A 24,756-nucleotide genomic window follows, 5' to 3' on the forward strand; every position below is an offset into this window, starting at 1 on the left:
GAATCAAGAATGACTCTTGCAGAAATGTAGAAGTGGGTTCTGGGTATATAGGCATTTAAAAAGTTATAAATATAGAATATACATACATATACATATATATGTATATAAAATAGATATACAAAGTAAACATTTATTGATAATCACAAAGAAAAGCTAACTTTTTCTACTTTTAATTCCTTTTTTTGTCTGAGAATATGTAATCCTGGGTATACAGGTATATAAAATGATATACCAATAAAATATTTGCTGATAATAAACTATAAAGAAATGTATTTCAAAACATTTCTTTCTTTTTCTATTTATTATTTTTTTATATATTTTATTTTATTTTATAATAACTTTATATTGACAGAATCCATGCCAGAGTAATTTTTTTTTTACAACATTATCCCTTGCACTCGCTTCTGTTCCGATTTTCCCCCTCCCTCCCTCCACCTCCTCCCCTAGATGGCAAGCAGTCCTATATATGTTAGATATGTTGCAGTATATCCTAGATACAATATATGTTTGCAGAACTGAACAGTTCTCTTGTTGCACAGGGAGAATTGGATTCAGAAGGTAAAAATAACCCAGGAAGAAAAACAAAAATGCAAATAGTTCACATTCATTTCCCAGTGTTCTTTCTTTGGGTGTAGCTGCTTCTGTCCATCATTTATCCATTGAAACTCAGTTAGGTCTCTTTGTCAAAGAAATCCACTTCCATCAGAATCCATCCTCATACAATATCATTGTTGAAGTATATAATGATCTCCTGGTTCTGCTCATTTCACTTAGCATCAGTTCATGTAAGTCTCTCCAAGCCTCTCTGTATTCATCCTGCTGGTCATTTCTTACAGAACAATAATATTCCATAACATTCATATACCACAATTTACCCAGCCATTCTCCAATTAATGGGCATCCATTCAATTTCCAGTTTCTAGCCACTACAAACAGGGCTGCCACAAACATTTTGGCACATACAGGTCCCTTTCCCTTCTTTAGTATTTCTTTGGGATATAAGCCCAGAAAAAAACATTTCTTTCTTTGGTATACATGTCATTTTTACTATTTATTAAAGATGAAATCAAATTCACATACTAATTAAATAGATGTGCTTATTTATTTTTCATAAAGAACTAAACCTTGGAATATTTGCTTTTATTATTGTAAAAGTTTTCATGATCCTCACATTCAGTTATGTGACTCCACATAGGGTTGCAACCCACAGTTTAGGAAATTTTAGTTTAGACAGCTGTGGCCAAGGTTGGGAAGATAAGTTAGGGAAACAATGCAGAGGGCTCTTGATAATCAGGAGTAGCATGAGTGTGCATTAGGTTCTGGGGAAAATGAGAAAGTATCAGAATATAAAACAGAAGGAAAGGCACCAAAGGCAATATAACAAATCTATCTATTTATCTATTCATCTCTCTATCCACCCATCCATCTATTTATCTAGTTCTTTATCCATCCTTCTATCGATCTATTTATCCATCCATCGATCTATCCATATATCCATCCATCTATTTATCTATCTCTTTATCTATCCATCTATTGATCTATTTATCTGTCCATCCATCCATCTATTTATCTAGCTCTTTATCCATCCACCTATCAATCTATCTATTGATCTATCTATCAATCTATTGATCTATCATCTAACAATTTTATGGCAGATTGTTCTTGAAAGTTTTCAAAATATCTTGGTAAGTCTAAAGAGAAAAAAAACCTTCAATTAGTCAATAAACATTTATCAAGTGTGTACCATGTTCCTGGCTGGGATTAAGAGCTGGGGATAAAAAAAGAGGCAAAAAATAGCCCCTTTCTTCAAGGAACTTATAGTTTAATGGGAGAGACAATGTGAAAACACACACACACACACAAATAACAGTAAATTGTACAGAATAAATAGGAACTACTAGGGGGAAGAAAATAAAGTTAAGAAAAGTTAGGAAAGGTTTCCAGTAAAAAATAAAATTTTAGTTGGGACTTAATAGAAATTAGAAAGATTGGTAGATGGAGTAGAGAAGGGACACTGTTCCAGAAATGGGAGATATTCAGAAAAAATTCTAAGGGGTGAGAGATTTTGAGTATCTTGTTTGTGGAACTGTCCAGGGGAACAGTGCTATCGAATTAAAGAGTATATTTTGGGGTGGAATGTGTAAGAAGACTACAAAGGTAGGAGGAACCTAGGTTATAAAAGACTTTGAATGCCAAAGAGAGGATTTTGTGTTTGATACTGGAGGCAATAGAAAGCCAATAGAGTTTATTAAGTAGGACCAGAGTTACACTTTAGGAAAATCATTTTAGTAGCTGATTGAAGGATGGTAAAGGGTTTAAGAGGAAAGGGGAAAGAGTTTTATTTTAGACATGGTGAGTTCAAGACATCTATTGCATATCCAATTCAAGATCTAATTCAAGATGTTTGAAAGACAGTTGGACATATGAGGTTGAGGGCAGCAGAGTTTGGGAAGTTAGGTAGATTTGAAAATCATCAGCATATAGATAATAATTAAATCCATGGGAGTTGATGAGAATAGCAATCAAAGTTATATAAATGAAGAAGAGAAAAGGGCCTTGGATAGAATCTTGAGGGATACCCTATAGTTAGAGAGAGTAAAGATTTTCCAGAAAATCTTGCATAGGAGACAGAGAAAGAGGAGTCAAATCCATACATAAAAGAAGAACCAAGATTAAGTGAAGCCCCCAAAACTTAGAAAGAAGGTATTAAGGAGAAGAGAGTGATCAAGTGTCAAATGCTGCAAAGACATTAAGAGGAATGAGAATTAAGAAAAAGCCATTGATGTTGCCAACTAAGATTCATTAATATCTTTGAATACTAATATGAGAGAAGTTTCAGTAGAATAATAAGATTGTAAGGGATTAAGGAGAGAGGAAAGAAAATACAGGTACCTCTTGTAGATAGGCTTTTTGAGGAGTTTCCTTTATAAAGGAAAGAAGAAATATAGGATATTAGCACAGAAAGAATGATCAAATGAGAGTTTTTTCAGGGTGTGGGAGACATAGGCATGTTTGTACCCAATACAAATTATCCAGGAGATAGGAAAAAAATTTTAAAAGTAACTAAATTATTGGTAACAACAGACATGACAATATGTTGGAGAAGATGAGTTAGAATGGAATTATTGTCTTTGATAAAGCGTAAGCCCATTATATCATGAGAGACGGGGTAAAGGAGGAGATTGTGACAGAGGCATTTACAACAATGATAAGAGATCAGAAAGAAAGAAGTTCCTAGTGAATGACTTCAAGATTTTTTGTAAAATATAAGGCAACGTTCTTAGCTTAGAAAATGGGAGAAGGTGGAGCTATGGAAGATTGAGGAGAGAGGGAAAGGATTGAAAGAGTTCCCGTAGAGAGTAGTATGGTGAGTTGATAAAGGAGGTATATAATAAGATTGCCTAGCAGCAATGAGGGTTCAGTTGAGGTTGTATAACATAAATTTGTAGTGGATCAATTTAGAACGGTTAAATGATTTTTTTCTATTTTCATTCAGCAGTACATGTATAAAAACAAAGGTGGTGAGTTGTGGGAATGCAAGGTTGAGGCCTTCTGGGTACAATTCGTGATATGATAAGAGAACTAGGAATTTAGTAGAGGAGGACTGTAGTATCAAACTGGTTCACCAATGGGTCAAGATGGAGAAAAGAAGAGAGAGAGAGAGTTGATTCAGGGGAGATGACCTGGGAGATAACTGAAGGATTGAAGAGCAGGAGGTCATGTGGAGGATGAAAATCAGGGTTTTGCTAAGAAGGAGAAAAGAAGTCAAAACCGAGGATTTCAGAATTTTTGAATGTAGAGATGCTGCATTTGTGGATGGTGGTAAGATTGAGTGTAAGTTCATATTTGTGTGTGTGGTTGAGGTTCATGGGAAGTGAGTATGCATGGAAAATGAGGGGTTAGTATGTTTGAGGGAGAGTCAATATGCAGTATTTAGACTAAGACTTGGAAAGGAGAGAAGAATTATAAGTTATGTGCCAAACTCATAAAGGAAGGCAGGAGAATGATCTAAGGATCTGTAGGTAACTACTAAGATTTTAAGTAGATTGTAAATATGAATAAAATCTACCTCAAAAGAAGACATGTTGCTGAGTAAAGGAGAGAGAAGGAGTACCTGAAAGTGGCAAGAAAAAGCAAAGAGTACCCAACCCTCCCTCTACTCTCTGCTCCAATTTTGACCAGTGAACTGAGGAGAATGGATGGTTAAGGAAGCTGGGTCATCAGGGGTGGGGAGAGGAAAATTTCAGCAATAGCTAGTAGTAATAAGTCATGAGTGACCACTAATAATAATATTTGTTTATAATAATAAACTTTGATAATATAATATTGTATTATAAATATTATTTAAAACAAGATTAGCCATTTTCATTTTCACTGTTCAAATAATCATTAATGGACCACACACACACACACACACACACACACACACACACCAAAAAAACAAAACAAAAAAACAAAAAAAACCTGTGATTTTTTTCTTTCCATGTCAGCAGTCTGAGAACTTTGCCTTGAGTAATGTTTTATTCACTAAAGGATGACAAACAACAGATGGAAAAATGAACAGATCATTTGTTCCATAGTGATGACTCTCACCACTAGTAGAATGAAAACATTAAATAGAACACAAGCAGATTATAAGTCTTGAATCTTTAGAGCAAGGCCATAAGCTTTAAGCAGAAAGACTTTGTCAGGAAGGTGTGCAAACCCCATAGTCTTTAGACTATGAAATAAGAAGATGTAGAGATGCTGCATTTGTGCAGTTACTTGTGCAGCAAGTAACATTTGGCTATTATCTTCTGGATTTGCACTTGAAATAACTGTAAACATTTAGATATGTTTAGAATAATTTCTTAGAAAATCTCTAGAGTAGGGAAGGATTTTTTTTTACCTGTTTTAATTTTTGGACTTCTCTGGTAGTCCAGTGAATTCTCATAAGTATATTTTAAAATGTAAATTATATATAATATGACAAAGGAAACAAATTATAATGAAATATGGTTACCAAAATATTTTAAGGCAATTTCTTAGATTTCAGGATAAGATCCTCTACTTTAAAAATTCAAGATTAATAGAATCATTATATTGGTTGGCTTCCTAGAAGACTTTCAATCTTAGGCTGTTTCTGTAAGATGGTTTTGTTAATTTTCAAAGAGGTTAAATGGCTTTATATGTCATGTGATTTCAGTAATCTGCCTGCCTGAAAATATCAGTCTCACCTCCCATCATCAGACAATGATAGTTTTATTGTTTTGATTTTGTTTTTTGGTTCCTCACTCTCTACTCATTACGCTACCCTTTGCAATCTGATTTTTGTTTCTATTCTTCTATTGAAACTCTTCCTCCTACTACACCCCATTCCCAGTTATTAGTGCTCTCCTTAACAGAATAATCAACAATCTTCAGTTTTCTTCCTCCTTGACTGCTACATCATTTGAAACTGAGACTCCCTTTTGCCCTCTTGGATTTCTTTGATGGTAGACTATTGTAATTTTTCTTTGACTTCTCTTTTTATCCTAATAAATTTATTTATTTTTTTTGTTTCACATTACTTTATGAATCATGTTGGGAGAGAAAAATCAGAGCAAAAGTGAAAAAAGCATGGGAAAGATAAAAAAAAAAACAGAAAAAAGAGATGAATATAGCAGGAGTTGATTTAAATTACATCTCCTGAGTTCTTTTTCTGGATGCAGATGACATTTTCTGTCCAAAGTCTATAGGGACTGTTTTGGATCACAGTGAACCACTGAGAAGAACCAACTCTTTCATTAACACTGATCATAGTTGATTATAGCACATTCTTGCTGTTATTATGTAAAATGTAATATTTTTTGATTTGCTCAGCATCAGTTCATGTAAATCTTTCCAGGGCTTTCTATAATCAGCTCATTCATCATTTTTATAGAACAATAATATTCCATTATCTTCACATACCACAATTTGTTCAGTCATTCCCCAATTGTTGGGCATCTACTCATTTTCCAATTCTATGCTACCACAAAAAGTTGCTACGAACATTTTTGGACATGTGGATCCTTTTCCCTCTTTTAAGATTTTCTTGGGCTACAGACTCAGTAATGGCACTGCTAGGTCAAAAGGTATGCACAGTTTTATAGCTCTTTGTGTATAGTTCCAAATTGCTCTCTAGAATGGTTGGATCACTTCACAACTCCACCAACAATACATTAATGTCCCAGTTTTCCCACATCCCCTCCAATATTTATCAATTTCTTTTCCTGTAAGCTTAGCCAGCCAATCTGAGAGATGTGAAGTTGCATCTCAGAGTTGTTTTAATTTATATTTCTTTAATCAATAGTGATTTAGAACATTTTTCCATGTAGCTATGGATGGCTTTAATTTCATCATCTGAAAATTGTCTGTTCATATCCTTTGACCATTTATCAATTGGGGAGTGACTTGTATTCTTATAAAATTGAAAGTTCTTTCATATTTCAGAAAGGAGGTCTTTTAACAGAAACACTGGCTATGAAGATCCCCTCACCCCGCCAGCTTTGTACTTTCCTTTTAATCTTGTTTCTGTGGTTTTGTTTGTGCAACCCCTTTTTAATTTTATATAATCAAAGCTGTCCATTTTGGTTTTCATAATGTTCTCTACATGTTCTTTGGTTATAAATTCCTTTATTCTTCAAAGATTTGCTAGGTAAATTATCCCTTGCTCTCCTAATTTGTTTATAGTATCCTTTATGCTTAAATCATATATCCATTTTGATCTTATTTTGGTATGATATGTGAGATGTAGGTCTATGCTGAGATTTTGATATATTTTCCAGTTTTCCCGGCAATTTTTGTCAAATAGTGAGTTCTTATTCCAGAACCTGTAGTTTGCAGTTTTATCAAATAATAAATTACTATAGGTCTTAATTATTGTGTTGGATATCTCTAATTTAGTCCACTAATCCATCATTCTATTTCTTAGCCAGTACAAAATGAATTTGATGACTGATGCTTTTTAACATAGCTTTAGTTTTGGTACTGTTAAGCTACCATTCTTTGTAATTTTTTTTTCCCATTAATTCCCTTGATAGTCTTGATCTTTTGTTCTTCAAGATGAATTCTGTTGTTATTTTTTCCAGTTCTATAAAATATTTTTTTTGATAGTTTGGTATGGCACTGAACAAGTAGATCAATTTAGGCAGAATTGTCAATTTTATTACATTAGCTTGGTCTACCTATGAGCAGTTAATATTTTTTCAGTTGTTTAGATTTCACTCTATTTGTGTGAAAAGTGTTTTGTAGCTATGTTCATATAGCCCTTGGGTTTGTCTTGACAGGTAGACCTCCAAGTATTTTATTTTGTCTACAGTAATTTTAAATGGAATTTCTCTTTCTATTTCTTATTGATGAGCTTTGTCAGTAATAAATAGAAATGCTAATGATTTGGGGAGTTTATTTTATTTCCTGCAACTTTATTAAAGTTGATAATTATTTCCTGTAGGTTTTCAGATGATTTTCTAAGATTCTCTAAGCATATCATCATATCTTTAGCAAAATATCTCATTTTCTCATTGCCTATTATAATTCCTTTAATTTCTTTTTCTTTTCTTATTGCTAAAGCCAACATTTCTAGTACAATGCTGAATAATAGTGGTGATAATGGGCATTTTTGTTTCACCCATGATCTTACTGGGAATGCATCCAGCTTCTCTCCATTACAAATAATGCTTGCTGTTGGTTTTAGATAAATACTGCTTATTATTTTAAGGAAAGTTCTCACTATTCTTATGTTCTCTAGTGTTTTCAATAAGAATGGGTGCTGTATTTTGTCAAAAGCTTTTTCTGCATCCATTGATATTATCATGTCATTTCTATAGGTTTTCTTATTGATGTAGTTGATTATGATAATAGTTTTCTTGATACTGAACCAGCCTTGCATTCTTGGTATAAATTCTCCTTGGTCATAGTGTATTATTGGGCTGATGAATTGATATAATCTCTTTGCTAATATTTTATTTAAAATTTTCGCATCAATATTCATTAGGGATATTGGTCTGTAATTTTCTTTCTTTTGGCTCTTCCTGGTTTAGGGATCAGTACCATGTTTGTTATTGAAGGAATTTAGCAGTACTCCCTCTTTACTTATTTTTCCAAGTAGTTTATATAGAATCAAATTAATTGTTCTTTAAATGTTTGGTGGAATTCACTTGTGAATACATCTGGCCCTGGATATTTTTCCTTAAGGAGTTCATTATTGGCTTGTTCAATTTCTTTTTCTAAAATGGGCCTATTTCGGGGCCATTTACTCTTTTGTTAATCTGGGCAATTTATATATTTTTACATATTCATTCATTTCAGTAAGATTGTCAGACTTGCTGCCATACAATTAGGCAAAATAGCTATTAATTATTGTTTTAATTTCCTTTTCATTGGTGGTAAGTTCACCCTTTTCATTTTTGTTGTGGTTCATGGTTGTGATTCAGTTTTTTCTTTCCTTTTTTTCCAGTGAAATTAACCAAAAGTTTATCTATTTTGTTGTTGTTTTTTTCATAAAAACCAACTCTTAGTTTTATTTATTAGTTCAATTGTTTTCTTAATTTCAACTTTATTATTAACTTTGCATTGAGTTTCAGAATTTCTAATTTCTAAAATTAATTGGGGGTATTAATTTGTTCTTTATTCTAGCTCTTTTAGTTGTGTGCCTAATTTATTGATTTTCTCTTTCTCTATTTTATTCATGTAGCTATCTAGATATATTAAATTTCCCCTAAGAACTGATTTCACTGCATTCCATTGGTTTTGGTATGTTGTCTCATTGTTGTCATTCCCTTGGATGAAATTTTGCATTGTTTCTGTGATTTTTGTTTGATTTACTCATTTTTTTTAGAATTAGGTTATTTGATTTCCAATTGGTTTAGCCTCTCTTTCCCAGCTCCTTTATTGAATATAATTTTTATTGCATTGTAGTTTGAAAAAGAAGTGTTTATTATTCTTGCCTTTCTGCATTTGATTGCGAGGTCATTATATCCTAATACATGGTCAATTTTCATGAAGATGTAATGAAAAAGGTATATTTCTTTCTATTCTTATTAAATTTTCTATAGGGATCTATCATAAATGAATTTTCTAGAATTCTATTAATCTTAGTTTTTTTCTTGTTTATTTTGTGGTTCTGATTCTGAAAAGGAAAAGTTGATTTCCCCCATTAATATAGTACTGATGTCTATTTCTTCACCTAAGTAACTTAAAATATTCTCTAAGAATTTGGTGCATAACACTGGTACATACACATTTAAGGTCCTTACTACTTCATTGTTTATGGAACCCTTTATCAAGATGTACTTTCCTTCCTTAGCTCTTTTAATAAGATTTATTTTTACTTTTGCTTTATCAGAGATCAGAATTGCTACCCTTCCTTTTTTTTTTTTTTTTTTTTACTTCAGTTGAAGCATAATAAATTCTGTTCTAGCCTTTTACCTTTTCTATGTGTCTCTCTTTGTCAGATGTGTTATGTGTAAACAACATATTGTAGGATTCTGTTTTTTAATCCACTTTGCTATTTGCTTCCATTTTATGGTAGAATTCATCCCAATCACATTCACAATTAGGATTACCAGCTCTGTATTTTCCTTCATCCTATTTTCTCCCCTGTATATACTTCTGTTCTCTCCACCCTGCCCTTAGTGATGTTTCCTTTTAATTACCCTACCCACTACCTTATCTCCTATCATCCCTCCCCCTTTCTCTTAGTAGTATTTTTTTAAACTCACTCCACCCACTATCTTATTTTCTATCAACCCTTTCCCTCTTTCCCTTCTCTTTTTCCTTAGTGTTTCTGCCTTCCCTTCTATCCTGCCCCTCCCTTTTCTTTCTTCTTTCTCCTCCTATTATTTAAAGGATTAGATAAATTCCCATTCCCAACTGAATGATTAAATTATTCCCTCTTAGAACCAAAAGTGATGAGATTAAGTTTCAGACAATGCTCACCACTTTGCTTCTTTCCCTGGATTGCAATTGGTCTTTTGTACTTCTTCACTTGAACTAATAGTCCTATTATGTCTACCCTTTCCTCTTTTTCAAGTACAGGCCTTTTCTCTCCCCTTAATGTTTTTTTTTTCCTTTGATGGAATTACATTATAATCATATCCTCAGTCCATGTGATTTCCCCCCTGTCTGCCTCAGTGACAGATACAATTCTCAAGAATTACAAATATCATTTCCCCATCCAAGGAGATAAACAATTTAATCTTTATATATATATATATTTTCTGTTGTTTACCTCTCTATGCTTCTCTTGAGTCCTGTGCTTATAGTTTAAAATTTCTGTTTAGTTCTATTTTTTTTTTCAGTAGAAATGATTGAAAGTCTCTTATTTCATTAAAACTCCATCATCTCCCCTGAAAGATGATGCCGAGTCTCACTGGGTAGTTAATTCTTGGTTGAAACCCAGATCCATTGCCTTCCAGACTAACATATTTCAGGCCTTTATTGGAATAGGTCTTTTGTACCTCTGATTCTTTATTGAAGAAGCTGCCAGATCCTGGGTGATCTTGACTGTGGCTCTTTGATATTTGAATTGTTTTTGTCTTGCAGCTTGCAGTATTTTAAATTTGAGATTGTAGTTCTGGAATTACTCCAGCTTTTCCTCATGGGATCTCTTTATGAAGCTGATTGATAAATTCTTTCAATGAGTATCTCCTCCTACCCCCCCTCCCCCACACACACACTTCTAGAATACTGAGGAAATTTTCCTTTTCTCTTGAAGAATGCTATCCAGGCTATTTTTTGGGGGGCATGGCATTCATATAGGCCAATAATTTTTAAATTGTGTATTCTGAATCTATTTTTTAGGTCAGCTGTTTTTCCAATGATGTATTTCACATTTTCTTCCATTTTTTCTCTCCTTTAAGTTTGTTTGATTAAATCTTGCTGTCTCACAGAGTCATTAGCTTCCATTTGCCCTGTTCTAGTTTTTAATGTGTGACTTTCTTCCATTAGCTTTTGTATCTCTTTTCCCATTTGATTAATTCTCCTTTTTAAGCAGTTATTTTCTTCAGACAATTTTTTCCCCTTCTTTTTCTAAGCTGTTGACTCTGTCATGTAATAGCTCTATTATTTGTCTTTTGGACTTGAGACCAATTCATATCACTCTTTGAAATTTCTTCTGTGTATATTTTGTCCTCGTTTGAGTTTGTTTTTTGATCTGCCTTGTCATCATAATAGATTTCTATGATTAAGGTTTTTTTCTGTTTTTGCTCATTTTCTTTTTTTTTTCTTTTTCTTTCTTTTCTTTTCTTTTTTTTTTCTTTTCTTTTCTTTTCTTTTCTTTTTTTTTTTTTTTTTTTTTTTTTTTGTATTTTCTCTCTCTCTCTCTTTTTGTTATGGTTGAGCTCTGCTCCTGTGCTAAACGGGACAATGTCCTAAACTTTCTGTGCAGTTCTGAGCCTTGGTTATGAGCACAGGGGCCCCTTTGTTTTCAGAAGGTAGCTTTGCCTTCTCTTTTCATGAAACAGCCTAGTTTCCCAGAGTTGGGACTAGAAACTGCCCCAGTGATCTTTTCTTCTATTGAGTTAAGACTTAGGGTCTCAGTTGCTGATTTACTGTGGTAAAAACTCTCTCATTGACTTTCCCAGAATTTATCTAAGCTAGCTTGAAGACCCTTTTATCTTATTGAGACTGGCCTTTCTGGAAGTTTTTCCAGCCTATCTTGAGCTGGATAGTGGTTTCATTCCATAAGACTATATTCAGACCTTGGTTTCATGTGGTTGTTAAGGAAAACTGAGAGAGCTTGAGCAGCTTCCTGTCTTTACTCTATCATCTTGACTCATCTCCAGAAGTCCACTCTTCTCTGACTGTGCTTTCTCTTTTTTTCTGTTCTGATTCTTTTTTGATCTTTTTGCTGCTCAATTATTGGTAGTTTCCAAGTTTTTCCTTCAGCCACTTTTCTCAACCACTCTATGTGAAAAATGATATATCTGGTTTTCAAATTTCTTGTGGGACTTTGTCTTGACTGCTTCTCTTCCCTTGTCATATTCTCTTTCTATGATAAATATGTTTACACTATCTCCTTCCATTTTATCTTAAATTCTTTGAGAATTTGGAGTGTGCTTTTTATCATCTTTTTTTTTTATATCTCTATTATCTTTCTTTCTATCATTACATATCTATCACCACACAGAATTAAGTTCTTAATAAATGACTATTAAATTCAATTAATTGATTTCTTAAGTTTACTATCAAAATAAATTCTTTTTCTCAACAGACCTCCTAAAGTTACTAGCTCTGATTTTTTTTTCTGAATCAATCAGTGGTTGAAGAACTTAGCATAGTGCCTGGTACATTAATGTACTTAATAATGTTTGTTGGTTTGGACTGTTTTCCTGCAGTAAGGAGTTGTTTTGGCATAATGTTGTTTATTCTTTGTTTTTTGAGATGATGAATGGTATCATGATATCAGGTTAAATAGTGGATAATGGGTGATGTCTGGACTTGTATTTCAATTGGATTTAAATGAGGCAGAACCCTCAGCCTCACTCTCTCTTCTAGAGTCATCAGGATTCTGTGTGAGAACAAAAATCAAGATGACTGATAATGGCTCAAGATGCACTGCATAACCTGGGCATCTTCAACGTCTTACCAAGCTCTAATTGCTCCACAGGTCTTCATGGCTGTTAGTATAAAACATTGTCATCTGCCCATTATGCTGGGGATAATTCTTCACATCCTTGGGGTAGACATCCCCCAACTCAATAAACTTGAGGCCTGTCAATTACCTTTAACCTTGTTTAGCCCATTGACTGAGACTGTTTTAGTGAGGTGTGGTTGTAGCATGCGCTACAGATTTTTAGAGCCACACATGAGAGTTTGGTGATAGTGGACACTAAAAATGGATTAGCAGCCTTGAAAAGGGTTTATGGGATATTCAGGGAGGACTACTAGCACCTTTGGTATGAAGGCATAATGAAGACAAAGCCTAAAATGATGGATATTTAGACTTAACGATTTTTCCTGAAAAGAAATCAACTAAGTCTCTTGGTAACATCCTATTCTCTCTCCTGCTCTTCTCTTCAACTATAATATTCAGATTTTTGGTCATGAGTATTTACTAGTCATACTACATTAAATTATTATTTTCTTTTCACTAACAAGATTTTTCCAGCAGTCATGGTATGCAAAAATCATCATATTAAGAGGCTGTTATACTAAAACACAGAACCTGATAGATATTTTAAATTTATTAGTCTTCTTTTTTAGGTGTAAGGAGCAGATCTTTTTTGATGTAATTATCTTCTAAGGAATTTGTTTGTTTTATTTATTTTTGTATACTCAATTTATTTAATAAAAAGGACATTGAAAATAGTCTTGCATATTTAACAACAAAGGAACTAGTGTTTCTTGCTTTTCTGTATTGATTTCCATTTGTTACAGATAATAGAGTTTAAAGGAGTCGAGATCGTTTTAGGAATAGTCTCAGTTGACAAACATTCAGCTTCTTACTATTTTCTTTCCTTACAGTATTCAACTAGGTAGCTCTTATTTATATTTAAGGAGAAATTTCTAATACCAAGAAAAATGGATAGCTAGGAGCTAAGTCCAACTATAATTTTTATAGGTTTTATGCATCTTTAAGCAAAGAGCAAATTTTATATATTCAGCTTAGTTGTACTAAGGCAACTTTACTCTAACACATGGAAAACCTTTTTATTTGCTTAGTCTTGTGTATTTATCAAGAACTGAGGATTGTATAAAATGATTCATCATCAGCTTGAAGGAAAATTCTCTTTCACAGCTGAACAGTGACCCCTTTCCTCATCCATATTTGTTGATGAGAAACAGTATTCATGAAATGAGAAAAATGTTCTTTGGCCAAATTGAATAAAGTTTATGTATCTTATTATAATAGTAATACCTATTTTATAGATAAAGACATTCTATTAATTAAAGAAGCCTCTTTAGAAAACCACAAATTTATTCCATTGATCAAAACAGCTTTGGTATCATTTTTGGTATCATCTTCAAAGTCTATTGAGCCACACAAGAAAATCTGTTTTCTTATTTTGTAGTTACATCTGTTTTTTGACCCTAAATGATATTACTTACATTAATCCCCATCATTTCATTCACCAGACTTGGCTTTGAATATATTTTGGCTGACCACAAAATGTTTTGAGTAATGGAAATATTACTGTAATAAGCAGATAGTTTTCCAAGATGGCTACTATGATTGGAAAACAACAACCAATTTTTCTGTAGAGATATAAGGACAGAACAATTGTCATTTGCCTCAGGGCACTAAAATTTAAAAGGTATTGATAGTATCTCCTTTAACAAGTAGATAATTAATTTAGAAAAGTAGATAACTGAGTATATCATTAAGTTAATAAGAATAATTTGAATAAAAATTCTTTTACAATATGAAATTACCATATGGTACACTTCTTATCCCTGACAAAACAGATCCTTATTCTTACCCCAAACCTCGTGGGATGGCCTCCCTAAGCAGTGTTTTCACGATAATCTAGGGCATTTGCTCATATGGAACAATGTCCCAGGGTCTCTGTCTTTTTGCTACTTAAAGGCTTATGTCCCAATGTAGGTCTTGTCTTTCTTCCATTGATTATCTTTTTAAAAACAAAAACTCATTTGAGGGTATAGATTGGCTGACAGGATCACAGAAGCAAAGATTTAGAACTTGCAGAGACCTTAGAGGTAATCTAATCCTAACTCCTAATTTTACAGCTGAAGAAACAAAGATCCAGAGAGTTGGTGGCAAAGTTACTTGGATAGTAAGCATCAGAGATGAGATTTGAGCCCAGTTCTTCTGATTCAAAAATCAGTGCTCTTTCTACTATAACACACATTGTGCTATTTAGATGGGTGATCTTTTGTAAAATTTACTATTTGTCAAAATGGCAGATATGGCTTTGTTTTTATATGTAAATTGATATATATGTGTATACATATATATGTATTTCTTTATGAAGAATCTGATACTCACAATTTGTTTATTCTCTATGATTCATTATAAGAAGATGATTACCTTGATATGAAATGTTAAATGGAGTTAGCAGTCCTGTTCATAATCTATAACAACTGGGAGCCATGGAGAAATTATTTCCCCTTTAATCATTAAAAAGAAACATTACAAACATATTAATGTTTTTTCCCCACTGAGATATATTTATTGCATTTTGTGTTCTGTTCTATTTCATAAAAGCCTCTATATAAGTTTGTCTCTATTGATTCCCATAAATGAGGCTAGGGTTTCCCAGGCATACCAGGGCAGGATGAGGGGAAGAGAAATATAGGTCTTACACACTTATTCCATGCAGGAGAGAAAGCATATTTCATTAATAAACCATAAACGTGGGAAAAATGTTATAAATTGATATTGGATCTATATCTTTAGGGTAATGATAACATTTCTGTTTCTAGACTTTCTGACACTCAAGAAGACTGGCATAGATGTTTTTTAAGCTGATCTTTCATTCTTACTCTCCCAGACTATTTCAGTAGTGCTGGATTTCCAGCAGTAGCCCATTGATTTAGGGACAAGAGAGAATTAAATTTTGTATCATCTTATTCTTGTGCCATAAGTAGATTTAGCCTGTCAGTTATTGCCTTGTGCAATTTGCAAACAATATATAAGGATTGTTATCTTTATACAAAATATGGTTCTTTTAGCTCCATAGCCTCCCTCCTCTCTGCCTTAGTCATGGCACAATGATTGGGCATGTTTCCATACTTTCCTGTAGGCTATTAACATTGCTCAAGGAGGGGAAAATGGGTTGCCTCAAGTAATAATGCTATAAAGCAAACAGGAATTATCCATTGTTGATGGGAGCTAAGAAGCATCTGCATTTAATAGACAAGTTAGACCCTGATAAATAAAAGGAGAGTGCCATTTTGAGGGTACAAAGCTAAACACTGACCTGTTATGTCTAGCCTTTTTATTTTGATGAAATGTGATCAAGAACTGTTTTTGAAATCACCCCACATCATACTTAGAAAATTAAATCACTGTTTAAAGTGTGTTTAAGACCTTAGCACAAAGCTGGGGACAATGATAATAGAATTCTGGAATAAGAAGTGAACTTTCAATTCATCTAAGCTAACTGACTGTCTGATCATGAATCATTTTTACTATGTCCTTAAGTGGTCATCAATATATTCTTTGAGTATCTCCAGTTGTGGAAATTCATTACTTCACACGGCAAGCAATATGTTCCATTTTTTAAGTGATTTATAACTTTTAGGAAGTTTTTTTTTACACTTTGTTGTATTTTGCCTCCTTGTAACTTCTACCTATTAATTCTAATTCTTCTCTCCTGAGTCAAACAGAATGTTTTATAGTTTATCTTATATTCTGTATATGATTATTCATGTTATCTCTGATGGACTGCAAGTTATTTGAAGGAAGTGTTTCTTTTTAAATCTTTCCATCCCTGTTGCCTACCAGAGTGCTTGGATGCAAGCATAATAAATGCTTATTTATTGATGTATTAATTCCATTTTTCATATGACAGACCTTCAAATATTTTGGGATTGTGATTGTCCCTTCCCTATTTGTCATTTCCAGGTTAAATTACTGTGGTTCCTTTAGATGAACATTGTATGACATAATTATATATTCATGAAGGGAACTTGTATTTATATACCTTTTGTGCCCTCCGTTTATCAGCTCGTTGATTTTGGTGGTAGATTCGACTGAAGTTGGAGACAATCACAGGAACAGGCAGAGCAATGACTAAGACACCACTCAAGGAGCAGATGGAACCAAAAATCTTTCCAGCAATGGTCTTTGGTACCATGTCACCATACCTAAGAAAGACAAAAAAAGTATATAAATTTAAAAATCTAATACAAAATTGTCTTTGAAATATCAAAAGCATTGTAATGTAAATTTTTATTTTGGCTATTTGCCCAATATTCCATATGCATAGAATTTTTTAATTAAAAGGAACCTTCTCATCTTAGATATTTTCTCTGTGCCTACCCCCATTTTATTCTATAGAATTAGAGCTATGAAGGCCTTTAAAAACCATCTAATCCAAAGCTTCTTATAGTGTAAGTTGTGACCCTATATGGGGTCATGTAACTGAATGTGGGAATGGCAAGAAATTTGGCAACAGTAAAAGATATCAAATATTCTACCATTATTTAATTCTGCACATTTATTTTTGTCCTTAGTAAATGGTAAAATTTTATGTATGCCAAAGAATTGTTTCCAAATAAATTTCTTTGTGATTTATTATCAATAAATATTGACTTATATGCTTATTTTATCTACCTAAATACCCAGGGTTATATAAAATTTTCTCAGGTGAAAAAGGGGTCATAAGTGGAAAGAATTTAAGAATTCTTGATCTAATCTAGTGTCCTCATTTAGTGACTCATTCAAGGCCAGAGAGTGACTTAAACTTTCTATATCATGTCAGGTTTCTGTTGTTCTAATACTAGTTCTTGGCTTCATCATAGACCATTTCTGACTTTAATGACCATAAAAAATTCAGTTATGAATATCAACATTTATATTCCAACCATTCAAAATATTCCTTTAAACTTTAGAGATATCTTTAGTTGGAAAATAGGGCAAAAATGGAAAGGACAGTAGTAATTTTTCAATTATTACTTTATCTAGATGATTAAAAAAACTGTAATTGGTATTCTGTATTTTTTGTGCTAAAAGTTACAGTGTGGATCCTATAAAAAATTTCCATAATTCCTTTTCTAAATTGAGTAGGTTGTGAAATTCAAATGGACATTTTTAACAAAAAGGTAATAGCCATACCTGAAGTAGTTGGCTATCAGGCAATGATACTGTGTTTTAGGATATCTTTAGAACATCTGTGAGGATGGGTGAAGAATACTGAAAAAGGATCAGAATATGATATCCATTTTACATATCTGGTAACAAATTAATAGTTGGAGATGTGGAGTACCCAGTATAATTTCTACTGGGCTTTATATTTCCTAAGGAAATACCACAATTTGATGAAAAGAATACTAGATTTGGAACCAGAGGTCTTGGGTTCAGATTTTGTCTCTCTGTTAGCTGTGGGAATTTACCTTTTTGTATGTCGTTTTTTGAACCTTAGTTTTGCTGTCTGTAAAACAGAGGATTGGATTAAAAATATTCCATGCTCATTTTAAGCTCTATGATGATTTTGGGTAATGACAAAAGTTAAGCTGAGATCTGGCTAAGACAATGTATAGCACACTGCCTGATACATAGCAGGTATTCCATAAATGTGTCCTGATTGATTGATCTAGTGACTGATACGATAGGAAGGAGCCTGCTCGGGGGAAGGCTAGTAAATAGGGCTACCTCATTTAGCTATGCCATGACGTTTTTGCTCAGCAAATTAACTATTTACTGAAGATGTCATTTGTATTTTTCTCCAGTAAAAATATATTTTTAGGATGAAAAATACAATTTTCTTCAATTTCAAATGAAGAGATATCTTAGAATATAGACTTTTAACTACTAATATGTATGTATTTGACAGCTTTCAAAATTTATAGATATTGCCTCCATGACTGCCTGATGTTTAATGATGATCTTTTTCTGTCCTTGGCAAAACTGCTTATATAAATTTAGCTCCTCATAGTTTGTTCCTTATATTCTGTGATCTTAAAATTTTGTGCTAAGTCTAGCAGTATTATATATTCCATTTTTCCTGCTGTCCTTCAGATTCTTAACCTTATGTTATTAGTCTAATCTAAAATTCCTTCAAAAACTCCTAAAAGAAGTTACAGGTTATTTTTATTTAAGACTTGATCCATGGACCATGTAGGATCCCTAGGGCCTTAAATAAAGAAATACTTAACTCCACTCAACTTAATAGAGACATAAATTACCTTTTATAGAGAAAAAATAGAATCCTTAGTCATGTATTAAGATTTTTTTTTCAAATTACAGATAAGAATTATACTTTTTTGGAAAGATACCTTTTCACCCAATAGCTTCATGTCTTCTCTGTCTTTTCCCTATTCTTACCAGTTGTAAGATAGGAATGAAATTAAATAATTATTTCCTTGATCCCTATTTACTGTGGCTTCATCTTATATCTGCTTTCTTCTTGTACTTTCTATCACCTAAGTGTTATAAAGAAATTACAAGTGGATCATAATAATAACTTTAAATATGCACAGCCATGCTGGGTAATATTAGACTCAAATGCTACATCTGAGATTAGGTCTTGAGGATTGAGAGGCAGGGTGCCACGGTGAATGGATATCCAGCCATAAAGTCAGAAAGTAGGGGATCAAATCTCTGATCCATGTTGACTTTGTGGTGTTGGACAAATCACTTAACCTTTTATTATTTTAAGCAATTTTCTAGTATAAGTTTCAGAGAAGGTGCCATCTTGTTTTGGTAGCACATGACAGTTCTTTGTAGCAGTGAAATCACAAGTACAATATCAACTCCCTTGAGGAGCAAACCCTTGAATAACAGATTAGAGGATAGACAATTATTGACAAATCATGCAGCCTTTGGTCTGTCAACATTATAATCTAGAACATTCTTCAGAACTTTCCACAGAATCTTAAAGAAATTTCTCCCACAATTTTCTCATTGGTTCTCATTATGATACAAAAACCTGGTGTATTCCTTTAAGGTGATTAAAAACAATTGGGTATTTGAGAGAGAGAGATGGTTTTTCATGGTATAAGGCTTCTTGTATGAAATTACTTGGATGATGTCCATAGTAATTTAGCATTTGAAACTCAAAAAAATCCAATTGTGCTTTACTGAATTTTTCATGTGGGAACTGATTGTATTTCCATGGTGATATGATCTCAAGGGATTATTTATCTCATTGCTTCAAAGGTCTTCTGATTTAACCTCTTCTTGCTAGTGTCAGTTGCCTTCCCTGCCTATTTCTTCTAGGATAAAATATATAATCTTCATCTTGGTTAATTAGTTGAAAAACATTTATTAAGTGCCTAGCATTGAATTCTAGGGATACAAAGAGAAGCAAAAAATAGGCCCTTCTCTCTAACAAGCTCATAGTCTAGTGAAATTATTTGAAACCCTTCACCATCTGGATCCCAAGTACCTTTCTAGTCTCATTTCATATGCATCCCCTTCAAACACTTTCTGCTACAAAGAGGCTTACTCGATATTCCCTTGGCAAAGATCAAATCTTCTGGCCTATGCTTAACTCTATATATGAAGTACACTTCTTCCTTGAGATACCTTGTTTAGTCCCTTGCTGTCTTCAAAGCACCATTCAGAAGGCATCTCCAACACAGAATTTTCCATGATCTCTCTTTTGGAATTATTTTGTTATTATTTTATATTTCACGTATATGTGTATTTTAAAATTTGTATCCATTTTGTTTCCTTCTAGTAGAATGTTTCCTTGGAGGTAGGGATAGTTACATTATTATCTTTGCATCCTTTGTACCTTATCTGCATAATAGGCACTTAAAAAGATTCGTAACCAATTGAACAATTTCAAAAAGCATCATCTAAACTATTATAAGAAGTTACAATTTTGAGAAATCTGACCTCAGAAGTTCACTGTAGGACCCTGCAAAAGCAATTTCACCCTGTTTGACTCAGTTTCTTCATCTGTGTAATGAACTGGAGAAAGAAATGACAAAGCATTCTAATTCCTTTGCCAAGAAAATCCTAAAAGGGGTCATGAAGAGTTGGACATAATTGAAAAATGACTGGACAGTGTATTGAACTAAGGCAGAAATTATGATGGATCAGAGGATTAGTTTCAAGTCCTAGCCTGGTTAATTACTAACCCTGAAAGATCTATAAAGTCATTAAATCTCTTTGGGCCTCAGTTTCCTTATTTGGTTGAAGACAAGAACAGGTAAAGCTTATCTTTTTAGAAAAGACACAGCCTGATACTTACTGACATTGGTTATTTTATTGTAGGCTTTTGAAGGAGAAAAAAAGGGAACCAAGTATTTTGCAACTAGCCATAAAAATAGTTTGGATCTTGGTGCAAAAAGGAAGAAAAATGCTAATTTCAAAATAAAGCCTGGATGCTTATTTTAACTCCTTTTCCTCTTAGAATTAGCACAGCCCAAATTAGTAGGTATAAGGGACAGCAATGAATGGATTTCTAAACACATTTTCTGAAACTCAGAAATAGTGTGTGCATTATATAGGACAGGTGCTGCTATAATAAATATACTCTTTATTTCAATGATTACAATGGCATCTAAAACATCATTTATTTTGAGGGCATAAGTATATTGTATTGCAAATAAAAGATATCTTTAGAAAAGTTAAATGAAGGCAACTGCAATGTGTATAACACCCTGGGAAAGCCATTAGCTGTCTGTATTTCTTTTAAAAACAATTATTGATTCTATGTTTAAGTTCTTTTCCTGCAACTAGGTCACTAGAAATTTCTGAGTGTGGATCAGAGAGAGCTCTGCACTAGTTCTATAGATTTAAAAGCTGTCTTACTTTAAATAATTTTTAAAAAAATTATAACTTTTTATTTTCAAAGTATATACTTGAATAATTTTTGACATTCACCCCTACAAAAAACCCTGTGTTCTAATTTTTTTCTTCTCTTCTCCTCCCTCCCCCAGTCTGCAAGTGATCCAATATATGTTAAACATATGCAATTCCTCCATAGATATTTCCACAAATATCCTGCTGCAAAAGAAAAAACATATCAAAAAGAGAAAGAAAATCAGAAAGAAAACAAAATGCAAGCAAACAACAAGAAAAAGAGTGAAAATACTATCTTGTGGTCCACATTCAGTTTCCTACTGTCCTCTCTCTGGGTGCAGATGGCTTTCTTCATCACAAAACAATTGGAACTGGTCTAAATCACCTCACTGTTGACAAGAGCCATGTTCACCAGAATTGGTTACTGTATAATCTTGCTCACTAACTAATAATTCTAACCTTCAATGATCTTGGTAACTGTGTTACTTCAGAATTTTTTGTCAATCATTTTGGTTTTCTAGGATAATTTGATCTGCTTTGTCTATGTGATGGTCAGTGTTTACAAGCAGCCCAGTTTTTTTTTTCCCCTTGATAGTACTTTAGTAGAATGCCTATTTAATAGACATTCCATATGAGAAAGAACTTCACATGTCTCCTGTTAATAAATATATTTGATCTGGAAAGTGGTATTTGTTCTTCCTTGGAATTTTGTCTTCTATTACCACACATACATGGAACCCATTATAATAATATTCTGGCTACTTTAGTCATTAATACATTTAATTTGAAAAAAAAAAACCTGCTTTTTCTTTTTCCTTTCTCCTTTAAAGGTAATCAAATGGCATATTACAACATGCTTTTCTTATGAAATTATTGACAAAAAATAGCAAAAAAGAAGCAAAATGAAAAAATGCAAAGAAATCAGGGTAAGAATGATAGAAATTAGAACTCTGATCATTTCTACAAAATTAAGGGAGGTATATTTTTGTTTAAATATTTTTCAACTGATTGTTGGTATATGTGATCTGTCTGTCTATCTATCTATCTATCTATCTATCTATCTATCTATCTATCTATCTATCTATCTATCTATCTATCTATCGTTGGCCCATAAAGACAATTTATCAAAGAAATACTGAAAAATTATATTATTTTAAAACTGCAATAGCACAAAATTACCACCAGGGGGCAGAAAAGGCTAAATTACAGCTGGCAAACACTACTGAGTGTTGAGGTGTCCTCTACAATTGAAGAGGGAGAAAAGTATTTCCCATTAAATTGCCTTACTGATTCCTTATCTTTTATCTAGACCCATACAACATTTAGAGATATTTGGAGCAACTTATTCGTTCAAAAAAAAAAAAAGTCAGAGAGGAATGGGGCAGGAAGATAACTGTGTGTGTGTGTGTGTGTGTGTGTGTGTGTGTGTGTGTGTGTGTATGTGTTTGTGCACGTGTATGTGTGCGCTCACGTGAATGTGCATGGGTGCATTTAAGAAAGACCTAAACAATCCAGAAAACATCTTGATGTTTATTTTTAAAAACATTTTTCTGTTTACTTTAAAAAGAAAGAAGTAATTTGTGTGTTGTGAAACTTTAATATAGTTTCATCTGAAACACTCAGAAATAAGAACTCTATCTATTGTGGGAAAGGATAAGAGAGAGGGAAAGGAAGATAGGGTGAGAAAAGAAGAAAGAGAAAGGTAGAAGGTAAAGGAGATAGGGAGGGAGGGAGCAGAAAAAGAAAAGAATGCAAAAAAGGGAGGAAAGGAGATGGAGAAAAAAGGGAAGGAGAGAAGGAGAAAGAGGAGAGGGAGACAGGGCGGATGGAAGTAGGGAGAGAAAGTGGTAGAATTGGAGAGGAAGAGAAAAAAGAGAGGAAGGAATGGAGGAGGAGAGAGACAGAAACAGACAAAGAAAGAGACAGACATTTTAGCAACTGTATTTTAAATATTTGTACTTTTTTAAAAATTGGGTTTTGCCACTTAGACTAGAATTTTACAATTGTAAACGCTTGAACACTATCTTCTGTCTCTTCCTGTCTCTGTCTATCTGTCTGCCACTTTTTATTTCTCTTATTATATCTCTGTCTGTCTCTGATTCTCTATTCCCTTGGCACCATGTCCTCCCCCCTACCCTGATGTGTCTATCTTTTCCTGTCTTGTATGTGGGAGGAGATGTAGAAGCATCATGTTGTGGTAATTTGTAATCAGGAAGACAAAAGCTCAAATTCTACCTTAGATATTTGCCAGCTGTCACTTAATCTTTTTGGACTTCTGATACTCATATGTAAAATGAGGGGTTTTAGGCTAGATCTCAGAAGTCCATTTCAGATCTAGTGTTTTGCTTCATGGAGGCAAGCAGATTATTATATTTATATGTAATATAAATATAATATTATAAACTATAAATATAAAATATTATAAATACAAAATATCTATTATAACTATTTTATATGATTATATATTATAAATATTATGAATAGAAAAAAGAAATCTTTTATAGATTTCAAGCTGGAATGAATCTCAGAAGTCCAACCTTCCTATTTTATAGATGAGGAAGCTGAGGCTTATGGAGCTAAATAGTTTACCTAAGATGCATAGCTATTAAGTGGCAGAACCACTGATTTAAAAGCTTGAGAAAATATAATTATCTAAATGATTAAAATAATTTGCATAATTCATTAATTCAATCTTTTACATTTTTTCAAATGATGTTTGAGCCTGTGTTTCTCATAAAAAATACCCAATCTACTTTAAAAAAAAAACTAAATTAAAAATACTATTCTAGAGAGCAATAGATCACATTAATATAAAACTATGTTTTACAAAGTTCTGCATGCACATTATTTGGAGTTTTACAAGTCTATAAGAAAGGTGCTATTGTTATTTGCATTTTATAAATGAGGAAACTGAGATTCCTAGAGTTTAAGTATATTGCTCATAGCCACAAAACTAAGTATATACCCGAGGAAGTGGTAGACAGGATTTGAACTTTTCCTAATTCAAATTCAGGAACTTGAGTTATTATAGCCTTAAGTCTGAGATCCATGCCTATTAAAATAATTCTATTGTTAAGGATAAAGGAATGAACAAATGAATGAATGAATTTATATCTATATGTCAATTATTATTGGTTAAAACAAAGTTTTTTTTCAAGTAACTTTTAACTTGGCAACTGGTCATTGATAAATAATAGTGGGCTATCATAAATATCTTTCTGATCTTTAGAATATTTCCTTCCTTTTAGGGGGCTAGGTCTTTTGGGCCTGGCAAACCAAGATTGAAATCTTTTCTTGTAATTTCTCTCCCTTATTCTTTCATCTCAAATATAACTAATTAGCAACTCATATTACTGACTGTTCATTATTCCATG

The 24,756-nt window shown here is 32.9% G+C and overlaps 1 protein-coding gene across 3 annotated transcripts in view; it reads right to left on the minus strand.

The window, feature by feature from the left end:
- The window catches only part of KCND2 (potassium voltage-gated channel subfamily D member 2), a 600,774-nt gene that overhangs the window by 21,667 nt on the left and 554,351 nt on the right, over positions 1-24,756 (minus strand). For all 3 annotated transcript variants that reach the window (XM_052001502.1, XM_052001500.1, XM_052001501.1), the window contains exon 3: positions 16,611-16,773. In XM_052001502.1, coding sequence (XP_051857462.1) covers positions 16,611-16,773 — 163 coding nt within the window. The remainder of the gene's footprint in view (positions 1-16,610; positions 16,774-24,756) is intronic.

The sequence above is a fragment of the Antechinus flavipes genome, chromosome 5, assembly GCF_016432865.1.
Source record: "Antechinus flavipes isolate AdamAnt ecotype Samford, QLD, Australia chromosome 5, AdamAnt_v2, whole genome shotgun sequence".
Classification (NCBI taxonomy): domain Eukaryota; kingdom Metazoa; phylum Chordata; class Mammalia; order Dasyuromorphia; family Dasyuridae; genus Antechinus; species Antechinus flavipes.